The 26,827-nt window shown below is 27.5% G+C and overlaps 4 protein-coding genes, 1 long non-coding RNA gene and 1 pseudogene across 6 annotated transcripts; 3 read left to right on the forward strand and 3 right to left on the reverse strand.

Moving 5' to 3' along the window:
• Window positions 1-1,597: 1,597 nt before the first annotated feature.
• LOC126553482 (KRAB-A domain-containing protein 2-like) lies at window positions 1,598-2,107 on the forward strand. The gene has a single exon (XM_050208638.1). The coding sequence runs from the start codon at window positions 1,598-1,600 to the stop codon at window positions 2,105-2,107; it is 510 nt and encodes a 169-aa protein (XP_050064595.1).
• Window positions 2,108-7,577: 5,470 nt separating this feature from the next.
• Window positions 7,578-9,755, reverse strand: LOC126553483 (uncharacterized; annotated as a pseudogene).
• Window positions 9,753-10,899, reverse strand: LOC126553461 (uncharacterized). The gene has a single exon (XM_050208621.1). The coding sequence runs from the start codon at window positions 10,867-10,869 to the stop codon at window positions 9,931-9,933; it is 939 nt and encodes a 312-aa protein (XP_050064578.1). The 5' UTR covers window positions 10,870-10,899; the 3' UTR covers window positions 9,753-9,930.
• A 1,940-nt stretch (window positions 10,900-12,839) lies between these two features.
• LOC126553469 (uncharacterized) lies at window positions 12,840-16,956 on the forward strand. The gene is made up of 9 exons (XM_050208627.1): window positions 12,840-13,046; window positions 14,016-14,358; window positions 14,609-14,809; window positions 14,913-15,109; window positions 15,285-15,424; window positions 15,478-16,092; window positions 16,404-16,526; window positions 16,604-16,757; window positions 16,826-16,956. Exons 2-9 carry the CDS (start codon window positions 14,065-14,067, stop codon window positions 16,839-16,841), a joined length of 1,740 nt encoding a protein of 579 aa, XP_050064584.1. The 5' UTR covers window positions 12,840-13,046; window positions 14,016-14,064; the 3' UTR covers window positions 16,842-16,956.
• On the reverse strand, window positions 16,396-17,633 carry LOC126553470 (uncharacterized). The gene is made up of 3 exons (XR_007606554.1): window positions 17,325-17,633; window positions 16,585-16,749; window positions 16,396-16,507 (listed from the first exon to the last, which is right to left on the reverse strand). It is a non-coding gene; the product is annotated as an uncharacterized LOC126553470 (long non-coding RNA).
• A 4,063-nt stretch (window positions 17,634-21,696) lies between these two features.
• LOC126553468 (uncharacterized) lies at window positions 21,697-26,354 on the forward strand. 2 transcript variants are annotated; one of them, XM_050208625.1, is made up of 9 exons: window positions 21,697-22,192; window positions 23,711-23,939; window positions 24,126-24,251; window positions 24,364-24,611; window positions 24,769-24,826; window positions 24,915-25,168; window positions 25,234-25,402; window positions 25,687-25,782; window positions 26,170-26,354. In XM_050208625.1, exons 1-9 carry the CDS (start codon window positions 22,178-22,180, stop codon window positions 26,202-26,204), a joined length of 1,230 nt encoding a protein of 409 aa, XP_050064582.1. In that variant the 5' UTR covers window positions 21,697-22,177; the 3' UTR covers window positions 26,205-26,354. The 2 variants fall into 2 exon arrangements, with proteins under 2 accessions (XP_050064582.1, XP_050064583.1); XM_050208626.1 differs by lacking the exons at window positions 24,769-24,826; window positions 24,915-25,168 and having other exon boundaries at window positions 21,701-22,192.
• Window positions 26,355-26,827: the final 473 nt, after the last annotated feature.

Genomic DNA, 26,827 nt, shown 5'->3' on the forward strand with positions numbered 1-26,827 from the left:
TTTTAAATTAATGATTTATTTTATTTAAATGGTTGCCATTGACTACCAAAAATAATTTAGTTGACTATTTGCTGGATAGATGGCGCCTCTGTAATTTCATCACCACTCGTCATATTTCTCTAATCCGATAACTTTCTCAAATTTTTCGTCCGTAAGAACCTTCTCCTGACAATTACGACCCAAACAAAAAAAGAATGAGCGAAATCGGTCCAGGCGTTGTTGAGTTATGCGCTTACCAAATTTTGCGATTCATTTTTATATAAGATAAAAAATTATGAAATCAGTATTTTATTTTTATAAAAATATATTTTAGTAACATAGATAAAAATAATATTATGATACTATTAATGATGTAGTTTAATTACAGGCAAAAACAAAAAAATAAAATAATTATAATTGATTTTGAATTCAGCAACTATCATCGTACAGATTTAATACTTATTTCTGCAGCTATATCACAGACTCACGTAAAATCTGAAATTATTCGTCTACGAGGTCGACCTTTAATAATATCACCTGATGGAAGAATAAGATTAATGAATAATTATTCATATATAAAAACTAGAGATTTGCTACTAAAAATTTTTGAAAAGAAACCAGATCAGCTTCAAGTTATATTAAACGAATTACATTTAGCTATGAAATCAAAAACGTCGAACCTAACTACAAGCTTTTTAAAAAACTATCTTGATTTAATAACCAAAATGCAATTATTTTACTATGGAATGGTAATTCAGATAAAAATATTTTACAAAGATTAGGTTTTAATACAAATATAATGTTGAATATGACTGCATACGATACTGATAATAATAGAGTATTTTATTTAAAATTATTAATTTTAAAAGTAATGAAATTATATTAAACCATAAATTAGGTTATATAATTAAAAATGGTAGATTTTTATCGTTGAAGGAAACTTATGATTCAATTTGTAATCAAAACCATGATATAACTTATATACACGACATAGTTAGTGATGTAAAATTAACGAAATGTATTTTCAACTATTTATGTATAAAAAACAATTATCAGTTTATATTAAGTAAAATAATAAAATAATATAAGTTCTTACAAAATACTAATATTGAAAAATTAACCTCATCCGTTAAAAATAATTACAATCGATTTTGATTTTAACAAATATTAACATGTCGATTTAATACTTAATTTCTACAGCTATATCGCAGACTTACATTAAATCTAAAATTAAACGACATTGAGAACGACCTTTCATAATATCACTTGATGGATGAATAAGATTAATGAATATAATATATATATGTTACCGTCATTGTCGGTAATTCCGGCAATAACGGTAATGCCTAGACAATGTCAGTAATGCCGGTGCATACCAGTCATCGTAGGCAATCGGTGTATATTTCCGTAATTGACTGGTAAGTTTAGTCAATGTTATATTATTGTCATTTATCGTTATTTTCCAAGGTGGTTATCGATTAGTTATCTTGATTTATCGCATTACCTGTTCCCTCTGACAAAATAATCGTACATAATTTTAGTCGTTTAATAGTATCGTACATACTTTCAGTCGTGTTACAGTATCGTTGTGAAGTGTGTGACCTTATAATATTTGATAATGGAGTTAGCCAATATGCGTGAAAAATTTAATAAATCAATTGATTTATTATTGCTTAAAAAGCATGACAACAAATCATTTTTAAGTGTCGAGGAATATAACAAACGGCAGCAAGAAGTAAAACATTCCAAAACTTCATTGAATACACCAGGTTTAAAGAAAATTCCTAAGGATTATAAGAATGTTCGTAAGTACGATGTAATAACAATAAGTGGAAAAGAGTATCTTATTAAAAGTGTAAAAGATACTGCATCTAAGGTAATTAACTATGTAACTAACGAGGATTTATTTGATATTCTAAATACATGTCATACTTCTATTGGTCATGGTGGTCGAGATAGGATGGTATATGAACTTAAACAAAAATATTGTAATATTACAAAAGAAGCCATTATGACGTATTTGAAACTTTGTATCCACTGCGAGAAAAAATCGTCTAATCCAAAAAGAGGACTAGTTTCCAAACCTATATTACATAAAGCATTTAATTCACGTGCGATGATCTCATAGACATGCAGTCACAAAGTTTTAATGATTTTCGTTACATTATGAATGTTTGATTTATTGTGTTTGAGGTATTACATCTTTATATAAACCAGAACCTCTCTTAACCTTTGGGGTTGCAGTAAAATTAAACATTTTTTCATTCTTTGGATCTGTAGTCATAGAACTGTTTGCTGTTGGACGAAATTCAAATGGATCATTTGGTATAGTTGTATTATTATGAATATTACTACGTTTAGTGTTAGATCTAGATAAATGATCGGTAATTTGTGCTAAACTTAATCGAGGATTTCTTGAGTTATTAATTTTATCTATTTCTTCGTTTAATTGCTTTTCCTCATTTTTCATTCTATCGTATAGAGGTTTTACAACATTCGTCCATTTATGAAACTTTGAGGTTTTAGGTTTCCCATCTGCTTTTAAATGAGCTCGTGAAGTTTTTAAAATGTCGTAATAAGATTCCATATCTTGTAGAGTTGTATTTTTTGGTTCTTTCTCACATAGTAAAGACCATAGTCCTTCAGTCCATGGATGGTATTTATTAAATAACTGTAAGTTACCATGACTAAAAGTTACAGAGTAGCCTCCTATTTTATATGAATCACTGGCTTTATCATAATACATACCATATGATTTATCATATCGTTTTGATGTAGGACGTTTATTGAAAAAATTTGAAAATGATGAATTTAATTCGTTATCATTATCATCATCACTAACGTCTGAAGTTTCCGGTTTTATTTCATCAGCCGGTTGTGTATTCTTTTCTGTTGGGTTGCTCAATGGTTCTATTATTGGTTTAAATGCTTCACGAAAATAGTTGTCGGAATCTATGATACCACGTTTCATTTTCATTATTTTTCGTTTTATATTTTTTTTTGAGGTTATTAAATTTTCCAATAAAACTTTTTCTTTAATCATTTCAAATAATAATGTGAATATAACTGTATCGTATGACTATTGACAACACAATGTATATCATTTCAGTTATACTTTATATTTATATTTATACTTACATTTATTTTATTTTAATAAAAGTATGAAAACCACATCTATATCTTCCTTCATTCATTTCCCGAGTTTTATCGATAACCATAAACCTATAATCACTATGATTCCAACATAAATGGGAAATTTTCCGAAATTCAATGAAATCCATATCTGTAGACGAATGATCATTGAATATATGTCGTAAATTTGTATCGTCTTGTTTTAGTATTATTAAAAAAATTGAGTTATCTCTTACTAACTGTTTTGGTATTTTAGAATATGTTTGTGCTAAATAAAATACTGAACTAGCACCTGAATGTCTACAAATTGAGAAATATTCTCTGATTACTGACTGCGGACGACATATAACGTCATCAAAAATTATAATGGAATTTTTTTTAGTTAAGTTTGGTTTTATAACTTTATCAGCACTTGTAAAAATGAAAAAAATAGCACCTTTTATATCATCTATTATTTTTTTTAACAAAACATATTTTTCTTGATTTGAGGTTTTAGAGTATAGATAAATATTTTCAAATCTTAACCCGTTTTCATGGGTAATTAAATTATACATTATATTTGTTTTTCCTGAACCACTAGGACCAACTAATATAGCACGTATGGTATCAGGTAATAATGATCCATGTTTTGATTTTTTTTTTCTATCTGAACATCAACATTTGTAATATCTAATTTATCTTTCTGCTCAATCAAGTTCATTTTTTCGTATAAATACTCATGCATTTTTACTTTATAATCAGTTATAAATGATACGTTCAACTCATAAGTGTAAATCAGGTAAGACTGGTAAAGGATTTGTAAACTCACTTATAAATAGTCATCCGTTTGAAGCTCGTATTTCAAACTATTAGTATTGTTGACATGGTGCAAAATTAAAAAAAGTGACTAGATTGTGTTGATAAAGGAATAAACCCGTTGGATACTGCATGTTACGGTCACGATATTTTGCATGCAACTAGAAAACATTTAGAAGATATACATAAAGTGTTAGAACTTCGGGCTTGGGAAAGATTTAAAGCAAAAGATACACCTAGAAATAGAAAATCGTTGCGTACACCGTAATAAACGCAATGAAAGCTAAAAGAAAAATAGGAATGGGTTGTAAACGTAAACGGAAACGTACTACAAAAATAAAAATAAATGGTATAATGTTAGCGAAGAAAAAAAAACGTTAAAAAAAAAAAATGTTGGTAAAAGGTTGATTTTAACACCAGGTCAGACAGGTGGTGCAATTCCCTTAATACCTATTTTTGCAGGATTATCAGCACTTGGTAGTTTAATGTCTGGAAGTGCCAGTGTGTATAATGCAATACAAAATTCAAAAAGAAAGAAAGGTAATGGATTATATTTAAATAATAATAGATCAAGGAAAAAAAACTGATGAATACGCTACCTAACAGACCACTAACTTCTAGAGATATTATAAAATACGTTACAAAGTTTAATATCAGTCATTTCCGCGGAGTATTTTCACGTGATAACTTACCTAAAAAACCTCTCGCAATCGAATGTGGTATATTAAACTTAGACGTATCTTCCGGTAATGGAAGTCATTGGGTAGCATTTTATAAAATTAAAGATAAGGTTGAATATTTTGATAGCTTCGGTGATTTACCTCCACCGATTGAACTACAAAACTATTTTAAAGGAAACAAAATTAAATATAACTACACAAATTATCAAGATTTTAATTCATTTAATTGTGGACATTTATGTCTTAAATTTTTACAATGCAAGAATCAGTTACTTTAAGTTTATCTGGTAATACAACCACATTATCTGTACATTATTGTCCACCAATTGATGTATACGATGACTCGGAAATTGCTTTGTTAAATTTACAAACATATAATACATTTGCAAACATAAACGAAACTAATAACAACTTCGATATATATTTAGAAAACCCCGATCGTTTACTAAATAATAATAAATTTCCAATCTGTTCTATCACACTGAAAAAGGGGTGTTACGATATTAAGGATATTAAAAATCAAATTTTGACCCAGATAGATGACTTTAATAATGATAACGATTACTTTAGAATAAAATCGACAGAGAAAATGACTTTTGATATCGGGATAGATCAAATAGATTTTAGAACAACCATATTCAGTAATGGTATAATACGTTTTAACGTAAAGAACAGTATAGGACCTTTATTGGGGTTTGAAAAAAAAAGTTATGAACCACACAATATGCACATTGAGGGTCATCGATCACAGAAAGTGACAAATTTAATCAGTGTTAACTCAATAAAAGTAATGTGTAATATAGCTCAAGGTTCATTCAACAACCACATGTCAAGTCATTCAATTTATGAGTTTTCCCCTAGTGAGATCATAGGGTCTAAGCTGATTCAAACACCAAATAACCTAATATATTACAAATTAAATAAAACAAATATCGATTCAATAACTATACAATTAGTTGATCAAGATCATAATCCGAAAAACAATTTAGGTGAGAAATTAATAATCAATCTACATATTAAACGTTACGGATCTTAATATGGGATTAAAATTTAATATAAGCCCATTACATAAAATAAATCTTGTTAGTCAAAAGACTAAAGCGGTACCGGTAACATCGAATAAAGTAAAAAAAATAACAATGAAAAATAAAACAATTTTAAAGGCTTTAGGTTATAAATTAAAGCAGAATGCCTGAAAGTGATATTTTAGATATAAGTTCGCCGTTTGAAACCGATTCTAAAATTACGAAAATCGAATATCATTCATATACACCGTATACAACTTCATTTAATAATAGCGATGAAATACGTATATCAATTCAACAAACAGATGTTTATCCATATCTGAATGAAAGCTTTATATATTTAGAAGGTCAAGTATCAGATGCTGGAAAAGTAAAACTTACTAATAACGGTTTTTCCTATCTCTTTGATCAAATACGACTTGAAATCAATGGAATAGAAGTAGATAGAACACGTGTACTTGGTATTACCAGTTCGTTAAAAGGTTATCTATCAGGTACACCTGATAATTATAATTGTTATGAAAATGCTGGTTGGATTTTTAAAAATAGTTCAAACCCAGCAAATAATAATGGAGAATTTAGTGCATGCATTCCGTTGAAATATTGGTTAGGTCTATTTGAAGACTTTAAAAAGATATTAGTTAATTCTAGATTAGAACTAATATTAACTCGATGTCATAACGATTTAAACGCTCTAAAGGTAATAACCAGTGCAAGTACAAATTCTGGAAAAGTTGATTTGAATAAAATAGTTTGGAAGGTTCCACATATTACTGTTGATGATGAAGAAAGGTTAAAATTATTAAAACTTATTGAAAAATAAAAAAGTTTGTTTATCCCGCTCAGATCTTTTGAAACTTTTGAATATCCTGAACTCGGAACCACAAAAAAAGTAGTGTGGAACTTGAAGACAGCATCAAAATTAGAAAAACCACGATTTATCATAATTGGATTACAAAAAGGACGTAAAAATTCGTTAGAAAAAGATTGTAGTATATTTGATCACTGTAATATAACAAACGTTAAAGTATTTCTTAACTCAATAGCTTATCCATATGATAATTTGAATTTAGATTTTACGAAAAATAATTTCACCTTATTATATGATATGTATACATCGTTTCAAGAATCGTACTATGAAAAAAATATACGAAACCCCTTATTAAGTCCCTCTACTTTTCTATCGAATGCACCAATTGTAGTTATCGATACTTCAAAACAGAACGATTCGGCTACAGCATCATCAGTAGATGTGCAATTGGAAATTGAAGCATCGGAATCTCTTACAGGTGTAACTGCTTATTGTTTATTAATTCATGATCGCATTGTTGAATATGTACCTTTTACTAGAGAAGTAAGAAAACTAGTGTGAATAATATTAAAAAACTGATTTATTTAAAATACTTGATGTTAAATACTATTAATTAATTTAAAATAAATAAACAAAATGATAATAAAATAAATGATTTTATTTATTTCAGAAATTTAAACGAAAATGATTCGTTTAACTAATAACTAATCATGTTTTATTTTCAGTAAAAGTAATAGGGAGATTTTTTATACTGAAAGAAGGACATTCCGCTTTAAACATTTTTTGTGTCCCTATAAAAATGGAGCCAAACGCCTCATGGTTTCCCTGAAACAACGTGGGGCGACTGACTCCATTTTACAGCGGGAATTTCTTACACTGCAAGGGGACCATACCCCCTCAAACTTTTTTCATCTCCGCTGAAAAATGGAGCCAGACGCCCCATATTTATACTACTGCCCATGTTTACAGAGCATGTTTAATGTTTATAGGCAACTGGCTTAAGTAAATTGAATATAATTAACATTAAAATACCACACACATTAATAAATCAAAAAGGTAAATATTTGTTTTAATTTGTTGAGAGTATAGTTGATAGTTAGAATTTTAATACAAAAAAATTATAGGTATTATGCATTTAACTAATCATACTAATACTTAAGAAAAACTAACCAAAATATGCCCTAAAGGTCTACTCAGAGCAGGATATAGTGTCATTAAATCTTGTTTTTTATGATGCCGATATTTAACTGTTTCTACCCAATATGTTTGTAGAGTTTGGCTTGGTTATGTATTATTTTTGAGCCATAGAATTTTATCCTCATAATCTATTAAAATTAATATTAAAAATTACAAAATTTATATAATTCAAAAATGTATTTAAATCAACCTGAATCTATAAAGTTTAAATTATCAACATCAGCAGAATCTGTAGTTACATTGTTGTTTGGGTTAATATTATTTTTTTTTAAGATTGCAATATTTATCATACAATTTTCCTTTCATAGGAATTATATTATTGCCATCCTTATAATATGGTGTGAAATAAGTTTCTTTTATTTCATTTGAAAACAATTTTTCAATACCTATATTATTAAATAAGTAGGTGTAATTAATGATAATACATAAATTAATTTTATATTTAATTTAATTTTAATCCTTAAGATTATGATTATTCAAATGAATACATACACCTTAACTTATTAATTGGAAATATTAATATTGACCAAAAATAGTTATAATACTAAAGTAAAGTAAAGATTTACAATCTTTGGTATTCCTATTAAACTATTTTCAATTTTGTATACCTTCAGCTAAAAGTAAAAACTTATTTTTTTCAATTTTTAAATTATTCTCGCATTTCTGGATTTCATGTTTTATAACTACTGAACTTAGAGTATTTCTCATAGATTGATTAAGAGTACCAACTGCTTCATAATATTTGAGAACCAACTTTCCATCAGAGTAATTGTTTAATATTGTAGTGATATAAATTTTTGATTGTGGATTCTACAATATTTTATTTATAAAAATAAGTAAGTATTAACATAAAATTACTACAACAGCGTTGATAAGCAACCAGTGGCTCGCAAGTTTATTTCAGTTTTATATAAAGTTAATTTAAAATTTAATGATTTAAAAATTGAACATAGATCTGTGATTTTAAAACGATTGCCAGCCACTATTTTACTTACAAATTATATTAGAAAAAATATTATTGACTACATACTAGCCCAAATCAGTGTATGACATGAAAAAGTAACAGGAATACAGGATGGACATAATTGAATACAAAATAAAGCTGATTATGACCTGTATACCTATATCAAACTATTGGAAGTGTTAAAATCTGTTAAATGGTTAAATGTTATAATTATTATGTTTAAGACTAGGAGTAACCCTTCTTTAGGGAACACCTATAATAATAATAAGTATAACATTGAATATTGTAGTGTAATGAATAATGATTGTCCATCAGATGCTACCTGGTAAGACTGGTAGCTCACATAAAGTGTAAGTTACAATAATTTAAAAAATAATTAGTATTCAATTTCCCTATGTATCATTTTTCTCAAGTCATGCACCCTTTCATACAAAAGCTATATTAAATTTCTACCTCTTCAGACTAAACCTCGGACTGAACTGTACGTACATAATTTATATTTTTCTCTGTTGAAATGTCTCTTTCTAAATATTAAACAATTTATAAAATTAGGTGATAAATATGTGTTGATAAAATATAAGAAATTGAAAGAATTTAGTGGTATCATATACCAGAGATGTCTGTTATATTATTTATTGAATTTCTTGTCGAATCTAGAATGTTTGATGTTCCTTCAAGAAACAAATTTTCATCAGAAAACAAATCGGCACTTGCAATAGGCTCTTGAATTTCAATTAGCATCTGATTTATGTCTTCATTGTAAGTTACTAAACATTTGTACAAAGTTAATTTAAAAAATAAAATTCTAATTTGAAGATTTAATAAAACTAAACACCATCCTGTTGATGTAATGTAGGAATGTATATTAACTCTTCGGAAATTCCCTAATGTAGATATAACAGTAAGTACCATGTAGAATACAGTTTGTAAATATAAGAATTTTATCATTAATAAATTTAGGCACTTGTTATTATTGAAATTACAATCAAATTAATACCTATATAATACAACAGATATTTAACCAAAATTAATCAACTCACTTGAGTTGTCCTTTTATACTCCTTCAATTTAGTAAAAAATTTTGATCTTTTTCCAATTTTAGGGAAAAGTTCTTTGATCATGTCTTCAGTTAAATTAAATAATTCAGTCTTACCAATTTCTTCATCTGGTACACGTGTCGTATGCTATCTACCGGCATATGCTATCTACAAAAAATTAACACTTGTGTCGTATGCTATCTACAAAAAAATAATACTAGTGTCGTATAGTATATTACTATCTACGTGAAAAAATGTATTCTCACCTTGCTTGTATAGTTTTACAGTTGTCAATGCAATTATAATAGGTTTATAAAAATGTATTTTTTATGTCTCTCAAAAAACTTTCGAAAGTATTGGTTGGATTGACTGAACGCCACCATTCTTCTTGTAATTGCCTGTCGAGTAGTTTTGTTGCACCACGTGATCTTATATTGTAGTTGACCTTTAGGTGTCTCCATAAACACTCAATTGTTTGAGTTTGAGCACCTGTATGCGGATTTATAAAGTTCTTACTATGATTAACAGTTTGGTGAAGAAAACCATAATTTTTTAAAGTGCTATAGGCTCTCCACTCATCTGAATGAACTGTTGATCCTGGTTCTATTTCTTGAATTATTATTGGTAATAATGTGTCTCGATCCCTCTTATTGACAATAAAAAAACGGTGTTCCAAAATTCCATCTTCACGTAAACAGCACATGCCAAACACCCAAGGTCCTTGAACTCGGCTACCATAATTTTTATTTTTATCGTTTTGATTTTCTTTGTTAGAATTATCCTCGGAAGAATCAGTAGTATTACCATCAGTATCTTCATTATCAACAGGTTTACAATCTCCAAGGCGAAGTCTTCCTCTGTTGTACTTACGTTTCCCTTGAAAAATAGATTCGTCTATTTGTACTATTAATCCTTTTCCACCCATTTTTCCACGTTTATTAAACTGTTCTGCCACCACGTCTCGACATAAATTGAACCAATCCGAGACTGTATGATGACCTCTGCCAGTTATTTTTTCGGTTTGTGCGACTTTAAATTTATTTACCCAGCACCAAACAAGTTCAATGATTTCACACAAACTCAAACCACTTTTATTTTTTCCATTTTTATCCATGTAGGTAAAAAATGGATTTTGAGAACGTATAGATTGCCATTTTTGACATCCTCTTGTTTGGCATCGCATGTATTTGGTTTTAACTAATTGGCCGTTTGCATCTCGTTTTCGACTATTTTTTAATGTTTCTTTCATGTCACCACCACACACTTCACCCGTAGCATTTAATTTAGTAGGTACATACATTTGAATTCGGTAATAACCCACGTTCTTTTAAAAATTTGACACAAGATTCGTCGTTAAAAATAATATTTCTGTAGGTATAAATCACCTAAATTACTCATTTTCATAAAACTCAAATAAATACAAAAATATAAATACGAACACGTTTATCGTTTATCAAGCACCAAACACATACTAGACGACACAATATATAAGGAATACAAACGTTTCGTAGTTGGTAACGTATTAAAAATAGGATGGGAAAATGTGTAGATAACTTTAATAATGTAGATAGCATACGACACCAATAAATCGACCGTAGATAGCATACGACACGTGTACCATTATAAATAATTATAAATAAAAAATAGTGCCATAATAAACTGTTCACATGTTTATGTATAATATATTGTTAAATAAATGTCCATATAGTATAAAATAATTTTATATACCTATATGTATAATGTGTATAGTACATTGTTATGTAAGACTTTATATTATATTAGGTTACTTATAATTGAGGGTTTTTCCGGTGATCGGTCTTATCGGCGACAAGCGTACGAACACTGTAACAGTGTCACTGTGTAGTGTGTTTTACTGTTTTAAATGTTTTAATATTTTAGTTGTCAGTTGTATTGTACGCATCTGGCAATCTGGCATCCCGACTAGACGACCGCCGTTGTCGCTCTCGTGATGGTAATGAATAATTAAGTTAGACATTAGTCAAAAAATCCAATCGTATTTTTTTATTAAACAGTGTCACTGCAGTTATAATATTAATAATAATATTATTATTAGTTATTTCTCAATGCTGTGTTTTCCATTATACACATAATAAAATTTGTATGGTTCCGTTTTGTAAATGTAGACTAAAGAAGCTTATTGTATATATATACAAAAAAAATCAAAAAAATTTACCATCCCCAAAAATATTGCGCCCGGGGCAAATGCCCTATTTGCCCCCCTCCCCTTTAATGCGCCCCTGACTTCACTGAATGTTTGTCGTGTATTCGGAAATCGACAGTCGACACTCGTGTACAATACAAATATTAACATAAAATAATATTTCTAATTTTACATAAATATTTAATATACTATTGTAGATATTATAAAATATAAATAGTTAACAACGATATGACATTATTAGTTTTATAATTTCTACCCGCAGCAAATTATTGTCAAAACGTATCTCGTATAACTTATTTTGATACGAGACATAAAGTTGAAGTACTGGACTCATGGACCATGGTCAATGTCAACGATTATTAAACTAATTGTAATTTATAAATATGATTCTAACAAATTCTATTTTTAAATCTTATAATAATATTATAATTTTATAAATAAAATAAACTGGTTTATTGATAACAGACATCTAAATTTAGAAATGGTCAATGATTAATTTTTAAAACGCGTCACAATGATACAAACAAATACCATAACGGGCATAACGTCTTCGACTCTCGACGACACTTGTGAGCACATTTAACATTTATAGTTTATACGATTTTATAAGTTCTATGCTTGTACAGACGATTTTTAAAGTATGGAACACGATGGTTATATTTATGATAATTTAGGTACCAAAAAAGGAATAACGTGAGTATATTTAAAAGCTTACCTATTTAAATATTTATGTATTTGTATTTAAGTCTTAAGAATAATTTTTTGTGAATATTCAACATTAATTTCCGATTCAAGTATCGAAACGGGCTTGTATTTGAAAAATAGAAAGCAGTTATGTAATGTTCCATAATTTCATAATACTGTGTTGAGGGTCTAAAATTGTGTGTAGGTACCTAGCGTAGTACCACAGACCACTTACCTAGTGGCTAGTACAGAATTATATACTTTAGTTAGTTTTTTTATGTGTAGGTAAATCCCCATTATTACATAGATAACTAATAATTACTTATTGTTCATTTTTTTTATTAAAGATATTACAGATGTGCAAGACGTGGTGGAAATTTTTGTTCAGGGTCATTGAAAAAATTGGCAGATGGCACAATTATTAATACTAAACCACATAATGGCCACCAAACTCGGAATGCTAATGAAACATTGGTCAGAGCATTCAGGGAAGTGCTTAAAAGAAGGGCTTCATCTGAAAATGCGACATTGAGGCATATTTATGATGAAGAAGCTAGAAGGTAAGTACATAATTTGGTAACTGTACAATAGGTACACAAACTAAAAATATTTTTTTTAGTCCACTTATGGGTACTTACCAATAACTTATAAATAAGTATGTGGGAGTTATGGGACTAAACACTAAAATCATAAGTATAAAAATATTAAAATTGTAAGTCGCAAAAAGTTTTTTTCAAAATAAAGCATGATATAGACAACATGACTCTTAATTTAATAGTTAAATATATTTATTTTTAAAAATGGCGCATCTTCTCTATATTAGATCAATAGTAAAAGGAAAAATGGTGGATATACTGCAGTGACCAAAACTATCTTGTTTTAAATTGGTTCTTTGTATGTCCATTACCCAAAATTTTACTTATTGTTTAACCTAATATGTAAAACATTAATAATTATTATTCATCTCGTACATTTTCAAGTATAAAATAAATTAGTAATACTCTTGTCTTTTTACTTATGAAAACAAGTACAGTGAAAACTGTATAACGAATGAAAGGACCAAGATATTTTTCTTTTGTTGAAGAAAGTTTTCGTAGTAGAGAGGGTTTAAAATAACAAAATTTTTGATAAAAATTACGTCAATAATAAAATGAACTTATTCAATATTGATAATAGTGGTATTATTCGGATATTAAGAGTAGATAATGAAAAAATGTAATCATTCTTAGAAATTTTAGCATTTTTGCCAATTACTATTTAAAATACTATAAAAGGTAAATTGTTTTATGAAACATAAAATATTGTTTCATTATTGAGAATGACTATACGTTATAAAAAATTAATTGACTTATGGATTATAATAAAGCAAACCAACCATTATTATGTAATGTTCACGTTATATAGAATTTTTTGTTGTAAAGAGTTTCGTTATAATGCATTTTCACTGTAAATAAATTTTAAAATATAAACAAACATTGATATTTTAAAAATTATAAGAAATCTTTATAAACACTATTTTATTTTTATAGAAATCCTGAAGCTTCTAACATTTATCCTTATTCGACTGCTGAAAGTATCATGCGAGTAGCCAGAAGATCTTCTCTGCCATCTCTACCCCATTCTCTGGCTGATTTGGCAAGTATTTTTGATGATGGACGTTTAAATCGGTACTCTTGCTGTGGCGAGATCATGTTTAAAAGTTGTTTACATGATGTTGATGGCCGAGCAAGCATGGTTTTTTCATGCACGTCATTATTGCAATTAGTTTTGGCTAATAATATTGAAGAAGTCCATGTAGATGCCACTTTTAAGGTTGTTCCGTTTAATATGGGAAGTCAGTTGTTAACTGTTCATTGTATGATTGACAATTACGTATGTATAATTTTAATATTATTGAAATTTTGTATTTTATAATCAAAATTACTAGGTAACTCAAAAATAAGAAACTATTTAAAATATGTATTACAATTATTCTGAATCTTTTTATTGCTAATATAATAAAATTACCATTTAAGTTATCCTTGTGTAAAATTATAAAATATATCATATAATAACCATAAAATATTACATTATCCTTTATATAGGCACCAAGACAGTAAAACTTGATACATTTTGTGTTTAGTCTATACCTATAGTATACTGCCTTATGGAATGTAAAACAAGAAACAGCTACAACTGCCTTTTCAACTTTTTAAAGACTAATCTGTTGGTCAACCTTAATCCATCTGTCATAATAACGGATTATGAAACAGCTCTAAGAGATACCCTCTCATTTATATTTCCAACTGCACGAATCACAGGTTGTTGGTTTCACCACAACCAAGTAAGTTCATTAATAATGTTATAATGAAGTAAAATAATATTTTGTAAAGACAAAAAAAAACTTAACTTAGTTTACTAATTTAAAAAAAAAAAACCATTTAAAGGCAGTTTGGCGAAATATGAAAAAAAGAGGGTTTTTAAGATTGGTTAATACAAATGAATTTGCTTCAAAAGCCCTACGGATGTTATTTGCATTACCATTGCTACCGCCTGGTGATATTCAACGAGCATTTGACACAGTAAGAATGTTTGCTGAGAATCATGAAATACCGATGGCAAGCTTATTTGATTACTATGAAAAGTAAGAATAAGTATATTTATAATATGTTGAAATTTGTAAAAATCTTAAACTAGATTCTTCATTTGAAAATATTTTATTTTGAAGTTTCTATTGTTATAGTAAACTAAAAAAATAGTAAATTACTACTATTTTATTATTATTGATACCTACTAATCAATTAAATACTTATTTTTAGCTATTGGCTCAGACAAGTGGGATCGAACGTTGTTTCAGTCAATGGATTACCTAGACGAACAAACAATCACCTTGAAAGTTTTCACAATACTCTGCGGAACAAATTCGCTGTAGCACACCCTAATTTATGGATATTTTTAGGTAAGCATATATATATTTTTACTGATAATATTGGATTAATGGTTATATTACAGATCACCTCTCTCACCTAAGTATGAGCTTCCACACAATTATGAATCAACTTAATAATAATTTACGGCCAACAAGAAACCATAGAATTAATTATAGAAATTTAAATTCTATTCAACATGCTTGCCAACAATATGCTCTTGGGCTGATATCTTTATGGCAGTTTCTTGAAAGAATGTCACATGCTACAACAGCATATGAACAGCAGCAACGAAATTGGGCGCTACATGTTGATAATGAACTGCCATTACTGCCAATAGTTCAACCAGCAGCACCAGTAGTCGCTGATCTAGTACCAGTAGCTGTTGATTTAGCACCAGTAGCCGCTGATCTAGTACCAGTAGCTGCTGATTTAGCACCAGTGGCCGCTGATCTAGTACCAATACCTGCTGATCTAGTACCAGTAGCCGCTGATCTAGTACCAGTAGCCGCCAATCTAGTACCAGTACCTGCTGATCTAGTACCAGTAGCCGCTGATCTAGTACCAGTAGCCGCCAATCTAGTACCAGTTGCCCCAGCAGAAGCAATTGTGTTAGCACCACTATTACATCAGAGGCTTCATGTTGAACTGCCTGACAATGAAAGGCAAATCGTTCGTGGTCATCCTTACCACCTACAAGGTAGCAATATAACTAAAAAAAATCATAATTAATACAATTTAAAAATTAAAATAGTACTTTCATTAAAAGACTTATTATTTATAAATATATTGAATTATGTCTGTATACTGTATAGTGTATGTATAGGAGCAATAAAGGAAGCTATATGGTATTTAGCACCCGCAAAAAGCACCATACATTTTTTATAGTACATATCAACTGAATGCTTGATATTTTATTATAGTGATGTTTAACATTAAAATTTTATTTAAAAATTATATAACAATAAATAAATAATCAATAAATAATAATAATAAATAATTTATGTGTAGAGAATGGGAGGCATAGACACCGGAGTCCAAGAGTAGAAAGACGTGGTAGAAGACAAAATGATATAATCCAAGCTTTTTATGCAGAACTCGAAAATGATGTAGAGCTACAACAAGAAAATGAAAGTATGATAAATTAAATTAATTTTTATTACGTATGGCATTTTTATAAATATTTGTTAACTTAAAACATTCTTTTTCAGTTCTTGAAATATGCATAATTTGCTATAATGGCATTTCCACTACTACAATAGTGCCCTGCCAACACCATTTCTGTAGGGTATGCATTGAAAGGTGGATGCGAGAAGGTAGAAGATGTTGTCCGCTATGTAGAACTGACATCATTATGCTACAATAGTAATTATTTAATTTGTTTAATTTTTATCATAACTATTTTTAATATATTGTGTTTTTTTTTTAAATAGTTTATCTCAAGAATAATAGTCAATCAGTACCCAAGAGTGCCCACCAGGTCAAAAAAATTGTTCATTTTATTTACTAAGATTGTAATGATTATTTATAATAAATTATAAGTTAACACTCAATCACTGGTTGTTTTCATGTTATAATACAATAACTAGATAGTTAAAAGAATTAAAGATAAAACGATATTTTTTGAGCATAATTATTTTTACTGTATAAAAAAAAAATATAATAAAACAAATAAAATTATTATTACCAATGTTTGAATATTTGATAGATTAGATACAGGTAAATAAAACAAGAGATAAAATGTTGGGTAAAAAATCTTAAAATTAAATAAAAGTCTCCTTATATACTGTTTTAACGGTAGATGAAAAATATTAAAACTGTAGTCAGAATATTTTTACTAAAAATGACGAAAATTTGCAAATTATTTTGAGTTAGAAATTATAGAAAAATCTTTAAATGTTTTTAACAGTAATATAGAAAATAATCACTTACAAGTTGTGGTTACACATTTCATGTATAATATATGATGTAAATAGTAATAAAAACATTATTTTTAGAATAATGAATCATATTTATATAAACTAAAATGAAAAAAATCAATCAATGTATGGTACATTTCAAAAAATTTTTAACACAATTAGATAAACTAGGTAGGTATTATAGATGGTATAGGGCAACTTTAAAAGTAATTTATTAATTTCTTATTTTAGTTATAAAGTAACTTAACTACCTACATTTAAGTTTAAGTTTACATTTCAGAAAAGTACCTAATAAGTAATTGTAATTTTATTACTTTTGAAGTATTTTGCTCAAGATTTGCTAGGTCTACACATTAATTTATTCAAGGTATAAATTGAAATTAATTAAAATACCTATATAATTTAGAAAACAAATGATAAACTGTGTACACCAAAAAAGTTTAATTTTTATATCTTTAGGTAATGGAAGTTTCTACTAAAACTGTATAAAAATAAACATTAAACAGCCACTAAAAATTTTCTTCAAAACAAATTTATTGTGAGCTTAAAAGTGAACAAACATTTTATAATATTAATATTGTATAGATAACTATGATATTACTTTAAATTTATACAAATTGATAAATATTGATTTCATAATAATACACTTAACAAATTTAATAATTTATTGTATTTGCTTAGTTATTTGAAATTAACTGTAAAAACATAAAAATAAAATATATTTACCTGTGGAATGAAATATCAGTTCTCCCTTCATGTTTCGATTTTGCAGAATAATTAACGCAAGTAGATACCGCGCAACCCGTATAATCTAATAACCTTGCAACCACAATACAATCTGTGGTACAACCGTAATCACTAATCTACCCCTATCTTTCTGGTGTTTTATGTTCTACTTTCTTTCTATTTTATAATTGTATATAATTTTCGGTAACCGGACATTTTCCCCCCGAAAAATGTTCCGATGCAGACATTTCCCCCCCATTTTTTTTTAGTTTATTATTTAGTAAGAAATTGATTTTTTTCATAAATATAATCAATTTATTATACTACAATTAACTTTATATATTTATACTATAAATTACATTTTTTTTTTTTCATAAATATAATAAAACGTTAAAAAAATTATATAAGTATAAAAGGTTAAAAATATCTATGAAATATAGTCTAAAAATTTCTACAAAAATGATATATTTTGTAAAAAACATTTAATTTCTGATACTTTTTTTATATCTAAGCACATATTTTGTAATCGTCTTTCATATTTATTTATTTATTTTTTTGTTAAAAAACCCGTACCAGTTTTAGTTTTTAATAGTTTATTAATTTTAGATACTAGCGAATAATGCAATATGCTAGTACTATTACTTTTTTATTTAGACAATCTTTTAAATATAATAGGTACTACTATTATTTTTATTGTTTCAAGTAGTTGAATTGGATCAAAAATATACATCTACTATAATAAGTAATTATAGTATAATTGATTATATTTATAAAAATAAAAATTATATTTTACTGGAAAAAAATAATTTCTAATTAAATACTAAATAATAAACTTAAAAAACAAATGGGGGGAAAATGTCCGCATCGAAAATATGTTGGGGGGAAAATGTTCTACTACGCCAAAAACAGTCGGGGGGAAATTGTCCGCCATTCATAATTTTCAGGTAAAATATTTTATACAAACATTTTTATGGATCATACCGTTCTTTAAAATTGTGTTCTATTATATTCCATTCTGGAATTATACACCCAGCGGAATTTCTGCAATATTATTTGCTGGATTTTTTCGTTCTACTGATATACATTCTTATCATTTTACATTCTATAACATTTATTTTTGATAATTTTATTTTCTGTTATAATATTTTCTGGGACTTTTACATTCTGGTAATTTTAAATTCTGCATTTTTATTTTCTGTAATTAAACACTCTGTCAATTTATATTCTGGCGGTTTTTTTTCTGGAACATTATATGCATCCAATGTTATAGTACCTACCTGTTCTTATTATACGTTGACTAGTTGGTTGTGAATGAGTTGCTGGTTGCAGCAGGCAGATATGTTAGCCAGCATAACGTATGCAGACATGCACCAATAAATAAGTCCATTTTTTTAAATCTGCTTCATCGGGGTTATAGAACCTGAAAATCTAGGTGAATTATGTTAATTAGTAAATTAAAGTAATTAGTTAGTCCAAGACAAATGTATCAACAATTGTAACTCGCAATGTATACCAATAAAGTTCTCACCAAAAAGAGTATAACAGTGTTAATAATACTTACCTATACATTGTGCTATTTCAATTATTGCATTGAAATGTCTTGTCTATAGTAAAGTTGTCCATACTCACATCGGTTGGAGTTGGAAATTCATTGGTCAAAATATATTCTATTCTGACAAAACAATTTCAATGAAAAAAATTAAATAAATCACACGTGCAGGCTACAATTAATATTCAACTCACAACCAGAAACCACTATTAAACTAATAAAACTTAAAAAAGTAAACATACCTTGACAAAACGAGAGAAACTCATTTTATTGGGCTTCGAATGCAAACAGTTTCGTTGATAAATTAAACTAATCACTACCTAGGTTATTCGATTACATTATATGCAATATGCAGGCATTAATATTACACTTAATATTCACCTATAACGAATAAGAATATAAAAAAGTCGGATCCTCTCGCGTTATCAGTGTCATTCATGATTTAAGATCTTAAATCATGGTGTCATCACATAGCTCTATCATACGTCGTTCACGTGGTTTCGAAGAAAAATATGGCACTAATTATTTAAACTATTATTCACAGCGCATCGTAATAATTTACATGGCAATATAATAATGTATAGCCGCACATTTTTATCCAACATTCAATACCAAAAAACCAAAGATAGCATGAAAAGATTCAAGCTGTAAGCACAAAATTAAGTAAATCTAGAAGCACAGATATATTGAATAATTATATTTATTCCATTCATTGATGTCTAATGTAGTAATGTCTATAAGTTTAAATATACCCATAGACTTATAATATAATATTATAAGTCTATGAATATACCATTACAATTTACAATTATGAATTAATTAAATGTTTTGATAATCACAATATAGGTACACTATACACATTACACGTCATTATACTATATACACCTATAATACAGTATACACTGTAATATACTTATATTATAACCATAAGCCGTAAAGGTTATTACTAATTTCAAATATCTATAAAAATAATTTGAGCATAGCGACTGTCAGTGAAATATCACGTATAAATGTATAATATAACGTGATTTTCGAAAATTTTAAATTACATATGGGTACCACTGTATAGATTATAATGTTCAGACACTGAGATAGATAAGAATATACTTATCTATCTCAGTGTGTTTAGACCATGAACTAAGATACTATGGACTGGAAACGACATGGTAATCGGTTGATAGGAGTGCGGCCAGTTTTTGTTACGGACATTTTATGGTGGGGGAAATTAACCGACTCTGCTGTACTCTGGTGGTGAATACCATGAACTTTAGATATACTTATTATAAACCTAAAAATAATCTAAACATAAATCTTGTTCTAACATGTAACATCATGCTAATACAATTAACACAATACATCAAGTATGTATTAGAATTTGATTCATTATATTTCACTCACCTTGCACAGTTGCATAATACGCAAGTCATACAATCGTAGGTACTAGGTACATAGGCAATTTACTACTTACATTTTTAAAATGTCAAGAAAATGTTCAATTATTAATTGCAAGAGTTTTGAAGGCGAATGTGCATTTTTTGGGGTTCCTAAAGCATCTGTAGATACTTGGACTAAGATTGTATCAACAATCAATGGTCATGACACTAAAATTAAATTTGTTTGTGAAAAACATTTTCTTCCTAAAGATATAATAAAAAATTATACTGCCGAAGTTAAAGTATGTATACATTTAATAATTGGGTTTTAAAAATTTCTTCAATTAAAAGAAATATAAACTATAAATTTAATAAATTTAGGACATAAATTTTCCAAATAGAGCTAGATTTAGTTTAGTTAAAGGTGCTATTCCTCAACTTCTTCAGCAAAATGTTGAAAAACATAATGAAAGTGATTTTTTTGTAACTGAGGTAAGCTACGACATGAATTAAAAATAGTAGTATTCAGCAATTGAATTATATAATATGATTTAAAAGGGTACCGCTAACCCACTGTGCAATTTAAGTTTTTAAACATCCTTAAAATGTTAATTTTAAGTTACAATAATAACATAATTTTATAACGTTTATTTTATATAATATATTTGTTAAAAAAAAACATCAATATTTATTACACGAAATAAACATTCAACGAATGTATGTATTTCCAAATATAAATACATCAAATAAACATAGCAGTAGAACGTTGTAAGAATATTTGATAATAATAAAAACGCCACCTATTTTAGAATATAATATATTATATCAATTTTATGTTCTTTTGATGTTGATAGCAATCCAAAAATATATTAAATTATTATGTACTCCGCCATAGATATGGGTTTTATTTTTAATTTATAAATAGCGGCTGAAAATAGTTTTATTATTATAAATTATCAACAATACCCAGAAAAACCACCGATAACCGTCGTCACTCGTGACTCGTCAGTCGTACGTTAATTATTATTTTTCTACAGCAGATATAACAGTAAATGTGTTTTTTTGATTGTGGACGAATGTTCACATTTCTCGTGACTCTTGTTTTCTACTTGCAATAGTACGACAATACAGCAGTAGATACATGATACATGTATCACGTATCCAGCTGATTAGTATCCTGTCATCGTTTTTAGATCGTTTTAAGACTTAAAGTGTATCATGGCAACTAGAAAGGTAAGATTCATTACTGTATACAATACCTACTTAGTAGTATATTATAACTATTATTAAAGTCAAAATGTGCATTTTCGGGCCATGCCCTTGTAGCACTGTCATCCGATATTTCTACCTCCATAATATGTATCTATATGGCTACATATTGATACTCGATATGTCAATATGTGACAACATACATGTGCATTAACCATTGATTATGTTTTAAGTTTTTATTTCGAACAATCAACAAATACAGTTCATGAATAACCAAGATGATAGTGATTATTTAGTTATGATTTTTTCCCCTATTTGTCCTAATGATTAAGTATATTATGTTCAAAGTTTCCTTCCAAAAACATTCCATTAAAAAAAATTCTTTCTGTCGTACCTATAATTTATTTTTATAACATATTTTTATTTATTATATATAATAGTTTAATTTATTTATTCTTTATTAAATTTAAATTTCTCATTAATTGTATTGCTTATTTTAGTTATAAATAGGGCTAGGATTTATATGCATTTGCATGTTTTTTTCCTTAAGTCCAAATTTAATGGTTGTCAGATTTGTCCACGATTTGGCTAATTCTCGTTTAAATAGAACCAATTTATTTTTGCATATTTTTGCATATTTTGAACACAATGCATATAATTGCATATTTATAGATTTTTGGAATTTTGACTTTTTTTAACTTAAATTTTCAAATTTTTATAATTTATTGTTAATTTTAAATGGTGTTTTTTTCATAAAATCGATAATTTTTGGTTTATCCGTCGAATTATTGTAAATATAAAGTATAAATATTATCTATCTAAGAAATCGATATTGATTAACTCCAGGATAAATCGCATTATTTAAAATATGCACCAATAACCTCGTGTGATGTGGAAAGGAGTTTTAGTCAGTATAAATCTATTTGACGTTCAAATCGCTGGATGTTTGTATTTGAAAATTATTGAAACAACACATTATAGTAGCATGTAATAATGATATAATATAAACTAATATTCAATATTTTAATGTAATAATAATACAATTTTGAATTATGATAAATAATAATACTCTAGAAATAATAAAAATTTGTTTTTGCATATTTTTGCATATTTTACAATTTTTTATTGCATATAAATCCTAGCCCTAGTTATAAATAATACAATTTTTTACCAGAAAATGTGTGTAATTGTTTCTATCTGATTCCTCTTCCATAACTTATAAATATCTATATTATTTCAGTAAATCAGAAAAACTAAAGTAACAATCATCCATCTAAACTCAATATTATTACAATAATGTTACAAAGAAAGTACCCATTTCTTTAAGATTGGAAAAATAAATATGCACCTAGCTATCAGTGGCATAGCCAGTTTCATATTTTTGCCTATAACAGTAGATATTACCTACCTAATAGGTGCCTTTAATTTTTTATCAAGTTTAGTCATTAGGTATTGCTACTATATTTCAGATTTCTAGTGCATAATAACTAAGGTAGTTGATACTCAACTAAAAAATAAATGTTGAATGTTTTTCCATTTTAGATTAAAGTTAGTTGGGTTATTGTGGTATTTGTGGATTCGAAGGATTACAGTGTAGTACCAACAAAGTGGCTAGTTCAAAATGACACAAATAATCTAGAAAATAGTAATGTAAGGTTATGTAAATGGCCACTTGGTCGAGTAACCAGTACTGACATTCATGACGCCCTAGATCCAGATCCAACTTGGTTTGAGTATGGTATTAAAATAGTTGGTGGCAATAAAACATATGGTATGTAAAATAAAATCTATTTAATAGTTTACAAAGTTTATATTTATTATTATTTTAAGTATGTAGTATGGAACCTGTATGTTATATTTTAAAAAATGTAAACACTTATTTTAAAAATTAAATTTATTTAATAATTATTTTGTTTTGTTATAATTTGTTCTAATCTAAAATTTACCAACATTTTAGATAATTTTAAAAAAGCTTGGCATGTAAGAGTTGAAAAAGAATCGGAAAATGAGGAGGTTCATTTGATGACCAAATGTAAACGTGCATCAACGATATTTGATGTATCAAGCAGTAGCAGTGATGAAGGTAATTAATAACCTCAATCTATCCTAATTATTACAGTAAGGTACCTAAAGGCTTAGTAAACTATGGGTTGTAATATGTGTAAGACTAAACATGTTGAAATTATTGTGTACAGATCATTCTGGGTACTGTATAATACCTGAATCTACTTCTGCATTTAAGTTGCCCAATAATGAAGAGCCTGTACACTATACAGAACTACAACCAGTGAATAGTCCACCCTTACTGAAACCATGCACAATGCAACCAAATGAAACATTCCCATCATTATTATCACATCAAATGAGTAAGCAATCATCTTCAGTGGGTCAACTACCATGCGTTCAATCAAGTTCAGTTTACCAACCACCTCAAGATGAACAAGTAATTTTAATTTTTTATAATTTAAGAGTATACCCTTAACTTAATACATTAAAGTTTAATATTTATAATTGATTTTACACATTTCATACAAATGGTCTATTAAACAATTAAAAATGTTGCTTTTAAATATCTATATATTATACTTAAATTTATACAGTATACAAGTGCACAGAATACACAGCAATTATATACCACTCCAAACACCAATACTTACGGTAACATTATTAAACTTAAAATCAAATGTTATGTAAATAAGAATAATTTTAATATTTCTGTTCATGCCTATTATTATTATCGGATCAGGGTTTTATGAAGATAAATTAGATACATTAAACAATAATATCTTACAAGGTCAAACTGCTACAAATTTGATGTTGAATCGCATATTTGCAAAAATTGAAGTAATAGAAGCCAATTTAAAAAATACTTCTCAAAGCATTGTTCCAACTGTGTACATTGATCCAATTTTTTTGAGTTACTTTCCTCTTAAAAATGCAGATGAGTTATTATCAATTGAAAATCTTATAAAAAATGAAACTGAGTTTGTTCTCAAACTGGTAATATAAAATCTTTTAATACCAAATCAATAACATATTATAACTGTTAGTTTTATTGTTAATAGGAATCGTTTATAAAAAGCATAGGTGGTAATTGTGCTGCAAATCATATTAAAAGAGTCATGAGCAAATTGTTCACTGATGAATACTGTATATATATTTCATGGACTGGACGTGGGTGGGCGAAGAATATGACTAAATTAAAAGAAACTGAACTTATCAAAATAGTGAAAAGTAATGATTAATTATAAATGTTTAATGATCTATGTGACTATGCGAGCAATATACCTTCCTAAACTCAAACTAAACCTCAATTTGAAAGTATTAAGTAATCATTAATGTACAAGTGTATATTATATTTTTACTCTTTATTAATAATATTAATTTAATAACCTATGTAGATAATCAACTGAATTCATGTTGAAAATGTAATATTCATCCAAGGTATATTAGTTGCCAAAAATAATTGTGTATTGAAGATTAATTAATTATAAATACACATTTTTCTTAATTTTTAGAGGTTATCCAACAATGTTCTTCGACGCTATTTAATGACTCACAGTTTGAAAAAGAAATAACTGAAAGACTTAGAACTGCAAACACCAGATTTAAAAGTACCCAAAATAGAACTCTTAATAAATAAGTTTTATTAATTATACATTATTTACATATTTTCAAAAATAAAATAAAGATTTTTTCATTTAAATTTTAATTGAGACAGTAAATTTTCTTCTATTAGTTTTTATTTAAACAAAAGTAATTTGATGATGGTATAGTGAACACTTGTATACATATAATTTTAAATGTAATTCAATATTTAAATTGTTTTATAAAAATTTAATTTAATGTATTTTTATGACTCACGGTTTTTGTTAAAGCTAATTTTAAATTTATAGAAATACCAACAATATATTATATTATGTGTTTATTAAATACAAAAACCCTTTAAAATGTGTATATATATTTATATTTCCTTTATCTGTTTTTTTTTGGGGTTTCAGACCAAATGCCAGAAATTAGGATCAATATCTTCTAGACATTTCAGAAGAATTGTAAAGTCGGCAAAGGAAAAATGTATTGCGTCTAAAACACCATTACTGCGAACCAGTTTAATAGCATCGGTAGTAAATATAAATTCCATTGATACAACTGAAACAATATTACCATCTATAAATGCTGCAGTTCCTTATTGTGATTATAACAGTAGTGTTGAAAATATCAATAATCATATTGAGAACGCAAGTCATCATCTTCCCGATATACCAAATTTAATAGTTTCTAATCTGTTATTGCCACATTTAGATGAAACTTTAATTGATAATAATAATAGTATTTGTAACAAACTACGTAATTGGATACTTCATTTTAAAATTTCTCATAATGCTGCTAACTCACTTTTAACTATATTGCGCAGTGAAGGCATGACAGTTCCTAAAGATGTTAGAACTTTAATGCACACTCCTAAAACTAAAGAAATTATTAATGTATTAAATGGTACTTATATACATTTAGGATTAAAAAATATGTTATTACCACTTTTAGAAATAAATAATTTTAATAAACATACAAACGATAATATAATAAATATAGGAATTGATGGTCTACCAATAGCTAAGAGTAGTAAAAGTCAACTATGGCCTATATTGGTTTCTATCTTAA

This window comes from Aphis gossypii, unplaced genomic scaffold (genome assembly GCF_020184175.1).
Source record: "Aphis gossypii isolate Hap1 unplaced genomic scaffold, ASM2018417v2 Contig00251, whole genome shotgun sequence".
NCBI lineage: Eukaryota > Metazoa > Arthropoda > Insecta > Hemiptera > Aphididae > Aphis > Aphis gossypii.